At 46.4% G+C, this 20809-nt stretch overlaps 1 protein-coding gene across 21 annotated transcripts in view; it reads right to left on the bottom strand.

Annotated features, from left to right (window-relative positions):
- Positions 1–20809, bottom strand: part of HDAC5 (histone deacetylase 5) — a 1448645-nt gene that overhangs the window by 64770 nt on the left and 1363066 nt on the right. For all 21 annotated transcript variants that reach the window (XM_078645209.1, XM_078645212.1, XM_078645222.1 and 18 more), the window contains 3 exons: positions 17620–17753; positions 16181–16265; positions 10133–10286 (listed from right to left, as the gene is read on the bottom strand). In XM_078645209.1, the coding sequence (XP_078501335.1) occupies positions 10133–10286; positions 16181–16265; positions 17620–17753 (373 nt within the window). The remainder of the gene's footprint in view (positions 1–10132; positions 10287–16180; positions 16266–17619; positions 17754–20809) is intronic.

The raw sequence follows: 20809 nt of genomic DNA, 5'->3' as shown, positions 1-20809 counted from the left end.
CGGACTTTCTGCTTGGCTGCAGCTCGTAAATGCTTGTTGAACCAAATATTCTGGATACTGTCTAACATAGCTTTTTCTCCTAAATGTGCTGGACTTTGTGCGGTATTGATAATGACTTGAACCATAGAGTCGGGGAGAAACCATGTGGCTTTTCCCTTCGTCATCCATCCCTGATCTGTCTGGACCCCTCCTTGTTCGGACCATTTCTTGATTTCATCGGGAGTAGCATGTAACTGGATATCTATGACATCTTGAGTAGGGTCCTTAACTGTCATACATGTAGTCGGATCTGGAGTGTGTGTCATGTTTACTGGAATGTCTGGAGTCTGAGCTGTGAGCTTGGCTGTGTGATCTGCTAGATCGTTACCTTGAGAAATAGTGTCGGCAACTTTCGTATGTGCTTTGCATTTCATGATAGCAATGGATGTCGGTAAGTGTATTGCATCTAACAGAGCTTGAATAAGGAGACCATGCTGAATCTTGGTTCCATGAGAAGTCATGAAACCTCTCTCCTGCCAGAGCACTCCGAAGTCGTGTACGACTCCAAATGCGTAGCGTGAATCTGTGTAAACATTAACTTTCAGGTTCTTGGCGTGTATGCAGGCTTGAGTCAGAGCAACTAGCTCTGCTGCTTGAGCGGACAGGGTGTCAATACGGTGTGTCTCTATAACTTCAGTGTCAGTAGTCACTGCATACGCAGCGACTAGTTCTCCTGTACTAGTTCTCATACATGAACCATCCACATAAAGTGTCAGGTCAGGGTCTGGTAACGGAATATCGGTCAGGTCTTGTCTTGGCTTTGTCGTAATGTTGACTACTTCCACACAATCGTGTGCGGCAGGATTTGAAGTAACTGATGGTAACAGTGTAGCAGGATTGAGAACGTTGCAGCGTCTGATTTCTATGTGTGGCTGGAACAGTGTCAATTCATAACCTGTTAAACGTGCAATTGTCAAGTGCTGGGTCTGTGTTCGATTTAAAAGAACTTCCACGGAGTGTGGAACTTGTACTGTCAGGGAGTGTCCTAATACTATGGAATCACTTTGTCTGATAGCTAGTGCTGTGGCTGCAACTGACTTGAGGCACGCAGGCAGAGCCTGGGCTACAGGATCTAATGTGCTCGAAAAATAGGCACATGGCTTGTATTGTCCTGCTTGATCTTGTGTGAGAACAGATAATGCTGTACCTTCACGTTCTGTGACGAAAAGTGTAAAAGGCTTACTGTAGTTCGGTGTAGCTAGAACTGGAGCTTGGCATAGGGCTTTCTTTAACTCATTGAAACTAAGTGTATGTTCAGATGTCGAAGGGAGAACAGTCGATACGGCTGCCTCCTGTGTCGTTAACTGTATCAGTGGTTTAGCTAGAAATGCATACTGAGGAATCCATTGTCTACAATAAGAAGTAAGGCCGATAAAAGCACGTACCTCCTTCTGGGTCTTGGGCTGAGGAAGACTCGCTATTAACTGAATACGGTCAGGTGTCAACTGCCTACCCCTCTTGGACAGTAAGTGTCCTAAGTAGACCACTTGCTGGACACAGAATTGAAGCTTCGAAGGGGACACCTTGTGTCCCATCTCGGCAAGGAAATACAATACTGTAAGTGAGGCTCGCTCGCAAGCACGTTCAGAACGGGCTGTGATCAGTAGATCATCGACATACTGGAGCAGGGCAGTGTCAGTTGGCATGTGAATATTGTCTAGTTGTCTCTTGAGTGCTTGACTGTAAATACTAGGACTTTCCGTGAAACCTTGAGGAGCTCGTGTGAACATATAGCTCCTTCCATTTAAACAGAATCCGAAAAGAAACTGGCTGTCTGGATGAATGGGAACACTGAAAAACGCGTTCTTGAGGTCGATTACAGTAAAGAACATGGCTTCGGAATCAATGGCTGTTAATAGGGAAGAAATATCTGGGACAACTGGGTACTGAGGAATAATACATTTATTAAGTTCTCGTAGGTCAATCACTAATCGATATACTGGGGGTGCATTTGGATCAGTACGTTTCATGACTGGAATGATCGGAGAATTGCATACATTGGAGTCAGTTTCTACAACCACTCCTTGAGCGATGAGCTCGTCAATAATTTTGGATAAGGCTGCTACAGCCTCAGGTGGCAATCTGTACTGTCTGATTCGTGGCAGGACTACACCTGGCTTGAGAGTCACACGATGGGGTGTGATTTGCATAAAGCCAACATCAGTTGGACCTTGCGCCCATAGATGCTGTGGAACATTGGACAATCTGGGATCAAAATCTCGTAATACATAGTGACCCTTGAAGTCACGTAGGAACAATCGTATTCCCTCTGGGGAACAGCATATAACTGCACCTAACTCTTTCAGTGTTTTAATGCCTAATAGATTTTCTGGACATGACTTAGTAAGTAACAGATCAGTAGTACGGGACAATGGACCTACTTCTAGAGTAACTGGCTTTGATATTTCATTTACGATAGGCTTTCCTGAAAATCCAAGGGAAACATTTCTTGAGCCTGAGAGCGGAGCCCCTGGAACTTCGGCGTGACTAATTGTGGTCCTACTTGCCCCTGTATCAATCAAAAACTTTCTGTCTTTCCCTAATACTTGACTATGAACATAGGGACCTTCTTGATCTACAGGTATCTCGATGAGAGGCAAGCCTACCTCCCTCTCTAGGCTGTTTCATGAATACGGTTGATACTCTGGGTACTCGGACTGAGCATACTGGTACATCTGCTGTGTAACATGCTGTGTTGCAGCAATAGGCTGCGGTACTGTAACTGTCTGTGGTGCATTCTGTGGCTGAGGAGTCTGTGAAACTTGTTCTTGTCTAGGCGGACGTGGTCTTTCTTTAGTCTTACCGGTAGCTATGTTGTGTTTCAGAACTGCACACTCGTTTATAAAATGACCTGGCTGTTTACAATAATTGCAGTTCCCTTTAATGGGAGCTGCAGGATGACTGGCTTGATTCGGACCCCTCTTCTGACTGTCTTGAGGAACAGATTGTGCAACTAGTACTTTCATTTTCGTGTCTTTCATACGTTTTCTCTCATGTTCTTGCTCTTCCCTGATTCTATTCTGGTGGTATTGGAGCATCTGTAACATCTGGGACGGGGTATTAGCTTGCCAGGTACTTTCGACTTTCAAAACTCGATTCTTAATTGGTGGACTTGAATTCTCGACTAATTTAGTAACAAAAAGATGAGGGTATGACTCGCTACTTGTCTTGAGGCCACTGTTGATGCTAAAGCATTTCTCAAATCTAGAATAAAAATCACTAATGTCTTCGTCTTGTTTCTGTTTACAGGCTGAGATTGCATCCCAGTCTTCCTTTTTAGTTGCTAATAGTCTGGGCAAAACTTGTATTAATAATTCTGGTAATTCTTTACATTTATCTCCAAGACCGGTACCTGGTACTCGTGCCTTATCTTCAGCTTCTAGAACTGCCCAATCTATCTTTTTCTCTCCCACCTCCCATTCTTTTTCCTTGAGCTTTTCATACACCCCTGCGGGCAGCAGAACCTTTAACATTTTAATTATATCTGGATACGTGTATTCTCCCATACGGAGCATGTCTTTTAATTCTCGGTGGAACCCTGCTGGATCTTTATCATGACAGGGAATTAATTTTTTCATCTCTAAGAGTTCCATCTTTGTGATCGGAGTGTAAACAAACACTCGTTCTAGTTCGCCACCCGTTCCTCTAACTGGGTGGACTTCTCGTAACGGGTTCTGTCTGTCTATGTAAAAGGGTTTACTTTCTGGGGGTGAGACATGAACAAAATGCGGGTTCAAAAACGTTCTATATTTGTGACGCTGTTCTAGAATGACACTAATTAAATCGGTACCTAGACCTTTCCATCTATACTGGAGTAACTCGTTCAGGATATCATGTAACGGGCCTGGATCAGAGTGCTGACCCTCATACAGAGTAATGAGGTGCTGGATCATATACATACCCACCAGTCGCTGTTCGGCTGGGGGCAGTTTCAGAAACATTTGTGCCACTATTTCGTCTGGAAAAGTGGTAGAATCAGTAATCCATCGGACTGCTGATCGGGCTAGTTCTTGTTCATGCATAGTACTTAACTCACTGTAACCGATCCGTGATTTCAGAATGTGATCGGTAGCTTGAAACACTTGTTCTAGAGAACCTTGTTCTGGTGCTGGATGATGGAAAGTTGACTTGTGTTCTGGGCGTAAATGGCGATCTGGAAATCTAGATTTTCCTACATACGCTATTCTGGCGGGATTCTCGTCGTCTACCTCTTCAGGATCAGAGTTACTTTCTTTCTCGCTTACTTGTGCTGCTTTACGCTGTTCGTGTAACTTTATTATTTCTTTACGGATTTTCTTGTACATACTTTCCATAGCACTAATGGTCTTGTGCTTACCCTCGGCTATATTATCACTCCACTTTGTCAGGGTCCTCATTTCGACTGGATCTTTAGACGGGTAATCTTGTTCCCTTATTAGACAATTAATCAGAAACTTTAGTATCATGAGCTGGATCTCGGCTTTCCTTTGAGACATGGCTTCGCCAATGCTTTCTGGATCATCCCCTGTACGGATGAAACGATATATTCTGTCTAGATCTTCTTTCATATTTGGTAGGGTGACTAGATACTCGGCCACCTTTCTTACGCGTAATGAATATAAAACCATATTATCCTCGCCTGGAACTGGATCATAGCCGCATTCATTAAGGGCTTTCCTTATTTCTGCAACAGACTGATATCTGGGCGTGCGCTGTGACGCTTGAGCATGTAATTCGACTAACGTTAAACGCTTGTGTGGCGGCGGGGTCTGAGGAGGACCTCCTCCTGCGGCCCCTAAACTAGAATCGTCGACTGATACTCTTCGTACTAGGGTGGCGGGAAATTGAAATGCGGGCTGAACTTGTGTGGCGGGCTGGACCTGGGGGACCGTAGCAGGTACTGCAAGGGGTACCCCGGTGTCTGGAGGAACGGGAAGTGCCTGATTTACAGGGACTGGCGGAGTACGAACAGGATTTGCATATTCTGGGACTGTGTCGTCCAAATAGGATGAAATGAAAATATCAGCTGCGGTCGGTTTATGACGTAGCTTGGTCGGAACTAATGGTGGCGGGAAATTACTGGATGCCTCCGGGGTCGCTTTTGGCAAACCCTCGGCAAGAAGAGGATACATACCCTTAATGAGGGCATTCCTCTGTCTGTCTGACTGTTCAGTTCTAACTCGTTCACCTATCTCGATTAATTCTTTTTCTTGGGCTCGTTCTAAGGATTCTCTACTTAATTCAGACTTTCTGATTTCTTTTTCGGTTCTTTTATGAGCTTCTTTGCGCCATAACTCAATGGCATCTTTCTGTGATTGTCTGGCTTTCTTTTTCCATAATGCCTCTTCTACTCGCATGATGCACTCGGCATCCCACGTACCTGATACGGGCCATCTATACTTTTCTTCCAACTCTTTGGTATACTCTACCCATAAATCTAGATATAATATGGCACTTATGCCATGCTTCTGATACATAAAATGACCTGGACTGTCCCTGGGCGGGACGGGAACTGCTGCTTCCAGCAGACCCTTTCTAGTTTTTAACTGACGTAACTTAGAAAACAAGGGCATGACTGAACTGTAACTGAGACACAATACGTAATTACACAATAAACACGATACTTATTCCCCATTCATACCACGACATTAAATTACATGAAGAACATTTAAAATAACAGTTCGAACAGAATACTACCTGGAATACTGAGAACAGAACACATGAATTTTCTCGAGAACAGAACTGACTAGAACAGAATCTAGATGCACTGCTGAAACAGTACGAAACTTACCGGTCTCATAAAGAGACACGTCAGGACCCGCATCCACCGAAGTGGACACTTCGTTTGTGGGTCTGTGTACCACCAACCCACGGACCAGAGTCAATTAGATTGACCCTGTCTAGATACTACCCCAGTGACGGTACTCACCGGGCAGCAAGAACGGAAGGCCTCGGACTGGAATGGACTGCTACGACGACGGACGACGAACTTCGGACTTCAGTTACGGGTGGACCTCCGGATACCTCGGACTCTCGGCTTGGGCTCTGGTCGGGACTCGCCGCGTTCCTCCACCGTCTCGTCTGGATGCTGGACCGCCTCCTCCGTCTCCTCCGTGGGCCTGAGGGATACTTGAAGCAGAAATATCTGCCGGTGCGCAGAAGAGTTCCGTCACGACTGCAGAGGGTCAGGGGGTCGGCGTGGCTTCACCGACGCGTGGGGAAAGGGCAAGTCCCTGTTCGGGCGCCATTATGTGGTAAATAAATAAATAATACCTCTCTTTTTGAATGCATAAATGAATAACAGATAGCTCAATAAATAAGAGTCAAGATTCGAGGTAGTAGGAGTTTTGCAGGTTTAATACAGCATAAGGACAGGAACAGGACAACCTGCACAGGAATAGGATGGCAGCCCTGGCAGCGCTGCCGGGGTCAGGATCTGGACAAGAAGGCTAGCGCGGTATTTAATAACAGTACATGAGCATATATACATAACGCAAACACATAGCATTACATTGCAATAGGCGTAGCAGTGGGTGGAGCAATAGGCGTGACGCGTAGCAGTCGCGAAAGATAAGGGTGAAAAGAGGTGTAACAGGGCGTATACATAGACATGTGATGCAAACGTAACAGAATATGTCATAAATGGGGCGGAAACATGGAGGGGGCTACCTAAGGAGCCGGGACCTCTAACCTAATGGTGCGCGCAAACTGACAATAACGTGTTACTAGGAGAAGCTGGGGGCTATGAACTCTGTGCTAGGAGCAGAGACTGAAGTCTGGAGAGTCAGGGCGACATGTACCTAAACAGTATCTAGTATCTGATGTTTAGAGAACATGTTGATAGAATCCAAAAGTTATCGGGGTAAAGGCTAACAGACTCTAGGACTGGAGCATGCATTATTCTACATGTAGTGCGTGATGAAGAATATTAGATGATCATTAAATGCAGTATTTCTCTTACATGGAGACGTAAAGGCTAGACAATGACGGATACTATTGATACAGTTCAGTAGCTTAGGAATGCAGAGAAGGAGGACTGAACTGATAACTGGAATCATAACATACTCTTGGCAGACTCAGAGGCAGAGCTAGGCTGAGCCGGGCACTGCGAGGCAGGAAGTAAGTGAAGGGTCGAGGATACAGGTGGGGGCTGTATCGCTCCTCAGCGAGGGCTTCAGGAGACAGGAGCTGAATCTGGTGTCCGGGCCCTTTTGAGGCCTAGAAACAGGGACTTTACAATGGAATAACGTGCACACTGGGAAACGTGGCAACGTAGCTTTACATAGGCCTAACATTCGTAGTATTCACGAGAACTGGAAACTGGCATACTAGAGGTGGACACAACTATAATTGTGTCTTTAATCGAACATGGGGAATGACATATGCATATTAATCATGCACACATAACATATGATGGAGGACGCGTAGGGACACAGAACATGGCATAATTTACTTTTCCACAATTAAATAGAGAGGGAAGCGCAGCTGGGAGGTGGGAGCGGGAAAACCGGCAGGGGGGGTGGGCCGCGGGGGCAGCACCAGCAGGAAACAGGCAGGGAACAGCGCAGAACCAAAAGTGGAAAGAAATAGAGAAAAAGGCACAAAATGGACACAGATATCATGACAAACAATGCTCAAGATGTTTTATTAGTATAGCTCATAAAACATACACATTAAACTAAAAATTCGTTCCTCGTGTCTATTCTGAACAGACAGTTAAATCAATTATAGAATAATGTACACAAACAGAAAAGATATAATCAGTGATTACTAAAGAAAACACTGGAAATTAAAATGTTATATAATACTTTCCATATTTTACTTATTATTCAAGCTTCGTAAAATAATTGACCGTACTTAATTAGTTGACCGTAGTATTGCCTACAAATTTTTAGGCAATGGCAGAAGCTTTTTATAAAAAATAATGTTAAATTAACAAATATCATTTTTTTCCTGGAGAGTGAAATGGTGCAGACAAAATGACGGAAAACATGGTGTACTTTACTCTATCTTTGAGTCACAGCTATAATGGACAAGTTACTTACCTTTGGTAACGCCTTATCTAGTAGAGACTCATCTAGTTGCAGACTCTGTGACCTTAGAATAATCCCCAGGTGAGGGTATGCTAAGGTCCAAGACCTCGACCACCCTTATCATCATTGCAAAATACATTCCCCACTCCATAGCCAAGGTAGGGGGAGAAAGAATGCCAGAGCATGGTGAAGTGTTTAGTTCACTGGCTTCTGCAAATCTTCACACCGGTCTATGGTAGGGTCAAGGGGCTGGTATTCTTCAGAGTCCAGTGACCGCTCCCGTTCCTCCCGGAGTCCTATCTCAAAAGAATAGGGCTCAGGCCCAGGCTGGAGGACAAGGCTCCCGTCGGCCCCGGAGTCAACATCTGGGCTTTAAGATCAGTGCCAGTCCGGATCCATCTGTAGATCCAATGGACCGGACTTACGCTGGGTCCCGAGCTGCCGCCGAGGAACAAGTAGAGACCCCTCCTGACCCCGCAGGATTCAAAGTCTTGCTGGCGGGGACGGCCACTCCAATATGAGGCGAATGGCCTCATAAAACTCTCTGAGTTGAGCAGGGGTCGCTTTAGCTCCTGGAAACCCGGGGAAACGCAGAGCAGACCTAGGCGCTGGCTCAACCGTGGAACCTGACTTCGAATGACAACACTCGCGCATCTCGTCGAAAGACTTCGACAGATGGGTTGAACTCGAAGACTCAACATCTTGTCATTCTTTATCTTGTGGGACTTACCTGAGTGACCCGATGACTTAGAATGCGACAGGGATCCCAGACTCCACGACCTTCATGACTTACCTCTCGAACGGGAAAGATTACCACGGCATTGCATGTCAAGCTACCAGGCGCTTGAGGGAGAACTCCCTCAAAGCCTTCGGGTGCATGGCAAGGCAGTCGGCGCAGGCCTTCAGGTCGTGGTTGCGTTTGAGGCACCAAAGGCATACAAGATGTGGGTGTCGGTGGCAGGCATCACAGGACTTGAAGCAGGCCTTCTGGAAGGACATAACTGCCACACCAGGGGAAAATCGCAAAAAAGAGTCGAAAAAGAGTCAGTCAAAAAAGACTCAAGGGCATCTCTCTCCAGATCAGCGCTCTGGTATGACTCATGAACAGGTACCGCGCTGGTCACTTCTGGCGGGGACGACACCACGCGGAGCCAAGCGACGCCACCTATAGGCGTGCAGGGGTTCTGTTGAATTTGTTTTCCAGATTCAGTCTGATGTCTGGGGATAATTCTAAGATAAGGAATCTGTTGCAGGAAGTCTCTATGAAATAATTTTTATTTATTTATTTATGTGTGTTTTATTGAGAGTGAACTTGACCAGTTAGGGTATCACAGCGCTTTACATGATTCATAGCTGATACAGGAGCCTTCGAGGGGGGTGGGGGATACATTTGGGGTAACCACAAGTAAACTTGGCCCAGAGGGTATCAGAGCGCTTTACAGAATTCACAAATTGTATACGAGAATTAAGGGGGACGGGGACCATTAGGGATAAACACAGGAAAGTACATTTTACGAGAAACAGAGTGTCCCAGATCCCAGGGTGGTGTGCCCGGAGGTGCCGAGGCAACAGGATAGACCAGATAAGAGGTAGTAGTCGAAAGTAAGAGGAAGCGGGTCAAGGTCGCAGAGGTGATTTCAAGTCAATATTTAGGAGAGGAATTTGCCCATTAGGAAGGTTTTGGCATCCTTTTTAAAGTGAGCCAGAGTTGGAGTTCTTCTAATGGCGGGCGGGTGTGAGTTCCATATTCATGGTGAAGCCCCAGAAAATGCCTGATTGTAAGTTTTTTTCCCCGCAAGCTTGCTGGTTGGAGCAAAAATCCTCTGGCGGAACAGGCGTTTCTTGTTCCTCCAGATATCATGAGTTACTGGGCAAGAAATGCCGGGGAGTTTGAGTAAAGGGCCTTGTGCGTGATGCAAGCCAATTTGAGTTGGATTCTGGCCTCAAGAGGAAGCCAGATAAATAGATTAATTCTGAGTAACGCTAAACAGCAAATTAGTAACATAGCAACTTACATGAATAGAACCCAATAAAAATGTTGCCTTCTTATTTGTAAAGCAATGGTTGGTAACACCATTTACCTGGGAGTACATACGGCGCTTCCCTGCTCTGCATCCACCGACAGCAATGCCATGGCACTGACAGTCTCTGCTTCTTCAGCTTCCCCCTTCTGGGCTTCCAACAAGGAGTGGCTTACTATACAGGAGGAACGCTTCAGCATACTCCAGTGTTTACCTGCGGACAACAAGATCACTTTTAGAGGGCAGCTTCGTGAAACACTGCATTAATTAATACGTTACTTACCTTCAATAACTATGTCTCTGGAAGAGACATAGTTAGTAATAGATTCCTTACCTTAGAATTACCCCCAGGCCACAGACTGGATCCGGAGAATTGTTTCTTAGAAGTACCCCTGTGCGTCTGTAGGCGGCTCGGGCCACTGTGTAGCCGTCGGCTGCGGTGTCGTGGTCGCCGGGATGACGTCGCAGTGCCTACTTAGATGCCGCCTGTGTGCGCTGGCATCGGGTCTGACACTACTTTCCAAGCCAGAAGCGCAGAGCCATGAAAGACACTGACCAGTGGTGCGCCACAACAAGGGCCCTGTAAGGGAGTCCCTATTCCTAGAAGTCAGTTCACAGAGCGGGGAGGATGTGTGGGGTGGTAAGGAATCTATAACTAACCTATGTCTCTTACAGATACATCATTACCGAAGGTATGTAACTTATTCATCTGAAAGACAGTAGATTGCTTACCTTAGAATAGATACGCCAGCAATACCAACGCCGGAGGTGGGGTCTGTGAACCAAGTTCACACCAGAAAGTCCTGGAGGACAGAACTGGTAAAATAGCCATCCCTCCGGACTTGGCTGTACAGGCTTTAATGTCTGGTGATTGTGTGCTTAGATGCCCAGGTTTCTGCCTGCCAGATGTCAAGGAGTGGGACTCCAAGTGCCAATGCAGTAGTTGCTGCAGTAGCCCTAGTGGAATGAGCATGCAGCCCACTGGAGGTTCCTTTTTCGATAGAAGCGTAACAGATTTTAATACCAAGGACAACCCTTCAGGAGATGATACGCATTTGGACAGCCCAACCTTTCCTGGCACTAAAATAGCCAACGAAGAGTCGATCATCCACCCAGAAATCTTTTGTGTGGTCAAGGTAGAAGGATAGCAAACTTTTTGGGTCCAAACGGTGGAGTTTCTCCTCCTCCTTCGAAGGGTGTGGAGGTGGGAAAAAAGGTGGGCAAAGTGATCGTTTGTCCCATGTGTAATGGAGTAACCACTTTGGAAGGAACAAAGGTCTCGTCCTAAGCACCATTTTGTCAGGATACACAGAGACGAAAGGGGGCTTAGAAGAAAGAGCCTGAAGCTCACCCACCCTGCGAGCAGAGGTGATTGCAAATAAGAAAATCAGTTTTCAAGGTGAGGAGCCTGAGAGGACAGTGTGAAGAGGCTCGAAGGGAGCACACATAAAATAAGTTCAAACGAGATTCAAGTCCCACTGGGGCATTATGAAAGGAGATTGAGGAAAGAGATGAATAATGCCCTTAAATAATCTGTTTACAATAGGGGACTTGAATAAAGAGCTCTGATCTGGTAGCCAATGGAAAGCAGAAATAGCTGCAAGATAGCCTTTTAGAGTGCCCTGAGCAGAGCCCTGCTGGACCAAAGAAAGGATGAACAAGGGAACCTCAGAAAGAGGTGCAGAAAGGTAATCCACAGCCTTTGCTGTGCACCATACTTATTCCATCAGCAGGCGTATACTGTTTTAGTGGAGGGATGTATGGTTGCCAAGATGACGTTATAGACTTCGGGCGGAAGGTCAAAACTTGTCAACTGCTGCTGCTCAATCTCCATGCAAAGAGGTGGAGGCTGGACAGGTTCTGGTGGAGGACCGTCCCCTCCTGCTGCGACAGAAGTTCCTCCTGAAGAGGCAGTCTGATCGGGGGATCAATGGCCATGCTCAGGAACTTGGGGTACCAAACTCTTCGTGCCCAGTCTGTAGCCACAAGAATGACTTGTGCGCGTTCGAGCCTGATCTTCTTCAGCACTCTGGGCAGAAGTGGTACTGGCGGAAAGGCATACAGGAGGCTGCAATTTCACTTGTGACGCAAAGCATCGCTGAGCGAATGCCACCTTGGAAACTCCAACGCGCAAAACTGCTGACATTACGCGTTCTCTGCGGTGGCGAAGAGATCTAACCAAGGCTCTCCCCACTGCTGAAAGAGACCTTGCACCACCTCAGAGTGAAGACGCCATTCGTGGTCTACCAGGCACCGATGGCCGAGTTTGTCCACCCTGGCGTTCAGAGAACCCGCCAGGTGTTGAACCACTAGGGTCATGCCCTCGTGTTCTAGCCATGTCCAAAGGCAAGGAGCCTTTTGGCATAGGGTCCACGACCCCACCCGCTCTGTTTGTTGCATGTATCACATGGCGGTGGTGTTGTCTGTGAACATCTGCACTACCTTCCCCTTGCGGGAGGGAAGGAAGGCCTTCAGTGCCAGGCGGATCGTATGGAGCTCTAGCAAGCTGATATTGAGCCCGGACTCCGCCGGAGACCAGACTCCTCTGATCCCTGCCTCTCGAAGATGGCCACCCCATCCCAGAAGTGATGCATCAGTCATAACCGTGATTTCCGGTTGGGAAGGGAGTGGCATCTGCTTCTGACCCAATCCTGGTCCGTTAACCACCACTGCAGTTGTTGTGCAGTTCTCTCCGAAATCTGGATGTAGTCGGAAAGATTCCCCAGATGCTGCGCCCACAGGAACTTCAGGTCACACTGCTGAGCCTGCATAGGCCACCTGGCATGATCCACCAGCAGGATGCAGGAGGCTATGAGGCCCAGCGACCTCAAGGTCATTCTCACCGAAATCTGGGATAGAGGCTGAAACATCGGCATCATAGCCCGAATATCCCAGACTCGCTGCTCAGGAGGATAGGCCTGAAACTGCACTGTGTCCAGAACAGCTCAGATGAAAGAGAGCGTCTGAGAGGGAGTTAGGTGTGACTTCGGTACTTTTATAATGAACCCCAGCGAGTGCAGGAGGTCCGCCGTAGTCTGGAGGTGGGAGACGACAGCCTGGGGCAAGCCCGCCTTCAACAGCCAGTCGTCAAGATAGGGGAAGACTGGAACCCCTGATCTGCGCAGATAAGCTGCGACCACCACCATCACTTCTGTGAACACCCGAGGGGCACTGATAAGACCGAACGGGGCATGGTGAACTGAAAATGCTCATGGCCTACTGTGAACCATAGGTAGCGTCTGTGGGCTGGCAGGTCGGCTATAGGCATCCGGCAAGTCCAACACCATCATCCAGTCTCCAGGGTCGAGGGCAGACAGGACCTGCGCTAACATGAGGATTTTGAACTTCTCCTTCCAGAGGAAGCGGTTGAGTGCCTTGAGGTCTAGAATAGGACGCATGCCTTTGTCCTTCTTGAGCACCAGAAAGTAGAGGGATAAGCAACCAATACCTACTTCTGGCTCCCTTGGCCAAGACAGCTGCAACTTCCTGGCGGAGAAGTGCCAGATGATCCTCCGACATGCGATTGAAAGAGGGTGACATGGAGGGAGGGGCAGTCTTGCAAGGGTGGGAGTAGCCCCTCTGGGCTATTTGCAAAACACACTTGTCTGATGTGAGGGATTGCAAGTGGGGGAGATGATGGCAAATCCTGCCACCCACAGGCCGTTAATGGTCCTGAAGGGTCAGACTAGGAGGGTGTGGAAGCTGCTGCAGGGGAGAAAGAGCGTACTGGCCTGCCCACTGGCTCCCAAACCCGCAAGGTCGCTGGGTCCCACATACCCGATCACACAGAGGCTGAGTAGTTTGCGTGGACCAGTGGCTGTACTGGGCTGGACTTGGTGGGATGGCCCTTCCGGAGCCACGAAAGGGGTGAAAAGCAGACTGGGGTGGACGGGAAGCGAGGCCCAAGGATCCGACCGTAGCCTGAGAATCCTTAAAGTGCTCAAGCACCGAGTCTGCTTTATCGCCAAAAAGGGCATGTCCAGCAAAGTTGACTGGACATCACCCGAAAAGTCAGAAGTCCTCAACTAGGCGTAGGGCTACAGACGTGGCAATCGTTCTGCTTAGTGAGTTGGTGGTATACAGTCCACATCGAATCTTGAATCTTGAATTTAGCTGCATCTCTCCCATCTGCCACTGCTTGGGAGAGAACGGCCTGGGCCTTCTCCAGGCACTGAGGCAGCACTTGCGCAACCGTATCCCAGAGAGTATGGGAGTATCGGCCCAAGAGGCACACGGTATTCAAGGACAGAAGTGTCAAGCTGGAGGAAAAGAACATGTGCTTCCCAAGATGATCCAGCTTCTTGGAGTCTCTGTCTAGGGGAGCGGAAGGGAATGCACCCTTGGTAGAAGGGGCTTGGACCACCAAGATCTCGGGGGAAGGGTGTTGGGTCAGGAAAACTGGGTCGCCCAGAGCCGGGCAGTGGCGGCCGGCAATTGTCCTTTCCACAGGATCCCCTGTGCTCGGCTTGGATCTGGTGCCCAGAAGGAAGTAAGTGAGGGCTTCGTTGAAGTGCAGAAGGAGTTCTGAGCAGGTTGCCTCAGGCTGAAGCACCACTGTCAGGAGATTATTCCCGACTGCCACTGAATGGAGATTCAGGCCCAAGGCCTCGGCTGCTCTTCGCACCACCACAGCGTAGGACGCTCCCTCCTCCAAAGCCACGGTAGAGGGAGAAAGCATGCCAAGGTCTGAAGAAGTGTCCAGACCACTGGCGTCACCCAAGTCTTCTCTCCAGTCCAACTACTCAAGCTGGTCTGCCACAGGGTCCAGTGAACCCTCCCAATCCTCATCACCACCTTCTGAGCAATGGGGAACACCAAGGATGAATAGGGGAACAAAAGTACCCTCTGGATTCGGATTCAATGTCGATGAGGACACGTTGGCCGGGGGCACGGCCAACACCAGGGGCTTCGTCGCCGGGGAAGGTCGCGTAAGATCGACCAGCATCGATCTGGATCAAGGTCTGGATCCACGGGGACCCTCTGGCACAGGCATCGAAGGTACGGTGGAGGTCTTTCATAAAATGTACGAAGTAGAGCAGGGGACGCCTTGGCTCCTGGAAATGGGGAGGTGCGGAGTCGTCCCTGAAGTAGGCACCGAAGACGAAGCCTTAGAGTGACAACGCTCTGGGTCCAGCGTTGTGTCAGCCAACCGACGGGGAGAAAGGCGAAGAGCACCAGTGCGTGTTCGCTTTCTTCTTGTGCTTCGACTTACCTGATGAATTTGAAGACTTTGAATGGGATGTGGTGTGGGGGCTCCGCGAGCGGTCGCAAGACCTCCCTCTCAAACGAGACCGGGAGAGAGACACAGCCGACCGCCGGGCCCACAAGAGCTTTTGGGACCGCAACTGCAAAGACTCTGGATTCTTGGCCCGGCAGTAGGAGCACGACTTCGAGTTGTGGTCGCGCTCCAGACACCAAAGGCCCACGAGGGGCGGGTCCATCACCGACATCAGCCTGTAACAGGCCTTGCAAGGCCTGGAGCCAGTCTGATAAAGGGACATCCCTCGCACACCAGAAATCAAAGACTCTTAAAGAAGTCGACAAAATGTCAAAAAAGGTTTTGTCAAAAAGTGATTAAAGTTGTAGCTCTCTCTGGATCTACGCTAGGTTGGCACGGGGAAAGAAAGAACTGATATCAGCGCACAGGGGTGGTCGCTAAGTAGGCACCGTAACGTCATCCCGGCGACCATGACGCCAGACGCAGAGTCTACCGACGCAATGGGTACTGCTAAGAAACAATTCTCTGGATCCAGTCTGACGAGTGGGGATAATTCTAAGGGAAGGAATCTATAACTAACTGTCTCATTCAGATATTTCTGTTACCTTACGATCAACAAGGCGTCATGAGTGGATCTTCAGGAAGTATCCATATTTTTCTGAAGACACTAAAAGAGCATATCTTGCTCAAAAAAGCGAATAAACTCAGTCACTGAACTTCATAAATCAAAGTAGTTCTAAAGTATACTTAAGACTAGGAGGTCACTAGAATACCTGCATACTGCACGGGCCCCATCTGGCTCCCCTCTTGAAACAACAGCTTAATTGAAGTAACGTAATCATTACATAAGCGTTACGCAGAAATTCATAAAGATTTGGCACACTACTTACTCTGGATTTCAATGACCTTCTCCAGCGTGGCCACAGCATTGACATTAGGCTTCTGGTGTAGGACCGATGGGTCAATAGGATCCAGCTGCAATAAGTAACAAACCATCAGTGTTTTATGTTGGAGGCTGGATGCGGTAGTAAAACTAGTCACTTCAAATCTGTATAAACTGAAAGATGCTCCGTAAATAACAGTGCCTAACAAAGAAGATGATAAAAGCCAAAAATTGGCTACAAAAGCACAGCAACTAGTTTGCCTGTGGTAAGCTGTGCAGAAGAGGTGCGTGCAATGTTGGAACACTGGATGGAGCAACATTCCATTCTGGTGGGATCCTGCAATATGATTGTTTTGGTTTTCTGTATGTGGTACTGTAGTACTGCTCTGGGCACTTTTGATACTAGCGCCCTGGAAGAAGCATTGTCTGCTATTGGACCTCTGAGGGAGCACTGTTCATTACAGACCTCTACAGGAACTCTGAAAGAATTACATTATAATACAGAGGTGCCTGCAATTCTTATATAATAGTCAATCTTGAATTTCCTTATTAAAGTTCAGATGTGATGCTTCAATCATCTGAAATAATGAAATGATGTAACTGCTCTACTAAAATACGATATTACAGTTGAGCTGCGACTTAATGAAACCTGAAGCAATCCGCCAAGGTGAAAAGCAAGTCACTGATAATATTCACAGCGGTAGTTTAAATAATGAAAACAAATACGGACTTTTCCTTCTTCTGATGTGTTGTTCTAAAATGAACAATGATCAGCAGAAAGGAGATTTATGCAGACATATTTATTTTTTCACACTATTACAAGAGACATAATTTCTCTGCATATTTCTACACATTCTAGACTACAGCATTTTTTATATAACTTGCATTAAAGTGATTCTAATATCTTTTTTGCAACACATTATTTACTGCTTCAAGGTGGGTTTAGTTTCACACTGCAGATTCCGCTTTTATTCTTCATGTCTGCAACCATACTATCTCTTTCATATGAAACAACAATACACTTAGGATTTCAGTGGTTTGTGGGAATAGAGATAGAGTGAGATTATATATCATGAGATATAAAATACCCTCTGCAGTACTTTAAAAGGATAATGCATGTCATATTGGACTTCGGGGACCTCAAGGAACCTGACCTTAAACCTCATTCCTCTATATGGTTACGGAATGCCTCCATGACTTGCAGTATTGTTATAGTAAACAGCCGGGGAACGTTCTACCATATATAATACTGAGGCTCTAACTGAAGTGGGAGACTGTTGTGTATTGTTGGAGCTCTAGAGAAAAGAAAATGCATCCTAGATGATGTCTGAAATGTAACTGGCACATCTGAAATGAAATGCAGTGCAGAGGCAATAGCAACAGTGGTAAAGTATGGTGTGAGACTTAAGCAGAGTAGGATATGTGCTTTGCTTTCTACATTGTTACCTCTAGACCAAGTAGGGCAGATACACAGGCTTCAGATGCATCACAGATGGCTGTCAAATCGTGACCTCCCTCGAGTGCCAGCACCACACGGCCTCCAGCCAATTTCATAAGTTGTTTGGTAAGGTGACCAAAACCTATGCAGAAAACCACAGAAAAGTCAATTGAAAGAAACTTCTGAGGACTTCAAATGTTCAATAAAAGTGTGCAGGTAAAAGCGTTTTAGACAAGAAATGGTTTGGTCTTAACATCTCCTCACCAAGAACACTTATTAGTGAAGTGAACTTTTTCAAAGAAGTAGCGTTTTCTAAAAGAAAAAGAGTTCCTGTTATAAACTAGTTGGGTTTCCTTAACCTGTGTCTCATCTCACAGGTTAAATATTACATAATGGCAGGAAAAATACATTGGACTTGGAGTCCAAGCTTTTCTGCGAGCCTGATGAGGCTTTTAAGTGATCCAGGGAAATCAGGTTACAGCTTCAATGCTAATAAAAAGATTAACAATACTGAGATGTATGTCCTTAGAAACGTGCACACTTCTCATACAGACCGCTATTCGCTAAAGATTTTTCATAATTATGGACTAATTTACAATGGATACAGTGACATGACATCATACATTATTTATAAAAAGATCAGATGGCATACTGTTGACATTTAAAATTGAGTATGGTGTATTTTGTTTATCAGGCATGGCAGCTCCACAAAAGTAAAGTAACATTTGAATTTCATGAAGCCAGTCAGTATTGGTGAGTGCGTTCATATTTATAACATGTCCAAGAACAACAAGACAGAAAAGATTACCTCTGCCAAGAGCTAATTTTCAGCTAAGGTGGGAAAAAAGTGACAGAAGTTACATCTGAAAAAATAATAGAACTGAATGACTGACTTGGTACTCAAAACCTAAAAAATGTAAGTGGAACTTTCCCTTTTGGGTTACCTTGTGTCATTGGGTCTGATGAATGCAGCTTTGAGGGGACTTTGGAAAAGAGGTCATCTACTGTAAGACTCTCTAGAAAATGAAATAGGGTAAAGAAAGAAAGTACTGAGGAGCTCTAATGACTAACCCAGTATGTTTTCCTGCACCATGACGCGTTTCTAGAGTTCCTGGGCCACTTTACCATGTTTATGGACTAGCTTCAGCTGGAATTCACTTCAAAAGTAAAACTCCTTTCTGTTTTAGGGCTATCCTTCTGAGAGACTGATTTGTAAAATGTTGAATAATTAAGAAACATACATTCAAGTTCAGCGCTGGTAGCACCCAGGCTTCGCTTGGAGATACTGTCTCTGCTCCTGGAAGGTGAACATAGTCACAGAGCAGAAGTTGGCTAGGCCTGAGTGCCAAACATGACAAGGCCAGGGTGAAGCCTCCAGTATAACAGAGAACCCTGATAATCTGAAGGACCCATGGCATCCAGTCACCATCAGGCTACCCTGCCAAACTAAAAAGCGAACCATCACACTTGGAGTTCCAATGAACTGCAAAAGCATCTAAGGATGGGAAATCCCAAGTCTCTAGGATGAGGATGAGAGGTTCCTGGGGAACTGGACAACCATGTAACAACTGGACACAACTGGTCAGACTAGTTTGCTCTGGTTTTAACGTGTACAATGTGGAAGAGTAGCAGGAACATGCCTTACTGCAACTAACTGCTCCAACTGTCATCTGGCACAACTGTAGGGAGTCTGACGGCCTACTTCATGAAGTAAAAGAGGTCTGTGGTGTTGTCTTTGTGAGCCACTGACAACTAGGACCTTCACCCTGGTTAGGAAATCTTCTTTCTTCTAACAGTCAGTGATAAAGATTTTTCCACTGCATGTCCACACCTATACACCCAAACGATAGAGGAGACCCTCTAACTACAGATGGTGTAGGTGGAAAGAACTTTTCCTACCAAGAAGCTGGAAGCATGTGCCTTCTATGCGAAAGTTTGGACCAACGATAGATGGGTTAGGATGATCATGCAGCAGCTGGTCCCAGTACACAAACAGATGAGTTGCAGATAACGATTGTGGACCTTTGCATTGAATTTAACTCCAATGCAGTATGGCTGTTTACCTAGCAGCAGCTGAAACTAGAGAATGTCAGTCTCTTTGGCCAAAAACTGACAGTATAAGTGTCTGACTGTTAAAATCCTCTGGGGTTTCCACCTTGATTGAACACAAAACGAAAATACAAGTATCAGCACTATAAACCGAGACTCAATTTCTTTTAGCCATTTGCAACAGCAGAACTACCTAAATTACTGATCACTTTGACTCTCACCTTACCCTATGCACTTCAGATTCATTGCCAAGGATCAGGTCAAATGGTATGGCAAAAGTGGAGGCCTTTCACACCAAATGTGCCCCACATAACCAATAACATTCAAAAGGTTGAGGGAGTAGGTATTATTCTCTATAAAAAATCACCATCAAACAGCATGCAATTTAATATTAGCCTACCTTCACTCACCCTTCAAATACCACTCATTACTGTTATAGAATCATTAAATGTTCATATTGTGGCAACTTATTGCTCACCAGGAAACTAGGGTAGCCTCTCCGATTTAGTTTTGAAATTGCCTTACCCTCTCAAAACTCTTAGTTTTTGGTGACTTTAACAAAGAATAACCAACAATATCCTACTTGTCCAATTTCTCTGTGACCACTCTACAAACATTGACTCTACACACTAACATGGGAACCCTCTCGGTCTGATCTTGACTTCTAAAACTTCCCTTTTTTCGTTCAGGACTGCTACATGGAAGTAAACATCCTGAAGATCTAGTATGCACTGCCTCCATTTGACAGCTGTAAACACCTGAGTGAGAGATAGCATTTAGCAACTGTGCAGGGGAGTGATTGCAATAGATTGTAAAGGTCCAACATATAGTACGTCCCCTTGCTTGTTCGTTACAGAGAAGAAGAAAGAAGCATATCCCTCTCTACCTTCACAAGAAGGAAGGTCAGCTTGTTTGCTATTAGAGATAGGTGCCTTTTTTTACCTCCTTCAAAGGTTCTTGGGATGCTGGTGACTGAGGCAGGGGCAATCTGTATGGTATGGGCTCAGGCAGCGCTGGAGCACAGCTATTCTTAAGCCACAAAAGTACCTAAGCAACTTTGGTTATATGGGCCATGCGCTGGTAAGGGATGTAAAGCTTTGAGCAGTGTGAAGCTCTTGAGATGGTGTTGAAGAGGACGAGTAGTCTACC

The sequence above is a fragment of the Lissotriton helveticus genome, chromosome 5_1, assembly GCF_964261635.1.
Source record: "Lissotriton helveticus chromosome 5_1, aLisHel1.1, whole genome shotgun sequence".
In the NCBI taxonomy this organism is placed as follows: Eukaryota; Metazoa; Chordata; class Amphibia; order Caudata; family Salamandridae; genus Lissotriton; species Lissotriton helveticus.
Note: the sequence above shows the minus strand (reverse complement) of the source record. Positions and strands in the feature narration are given on the sequence as shown.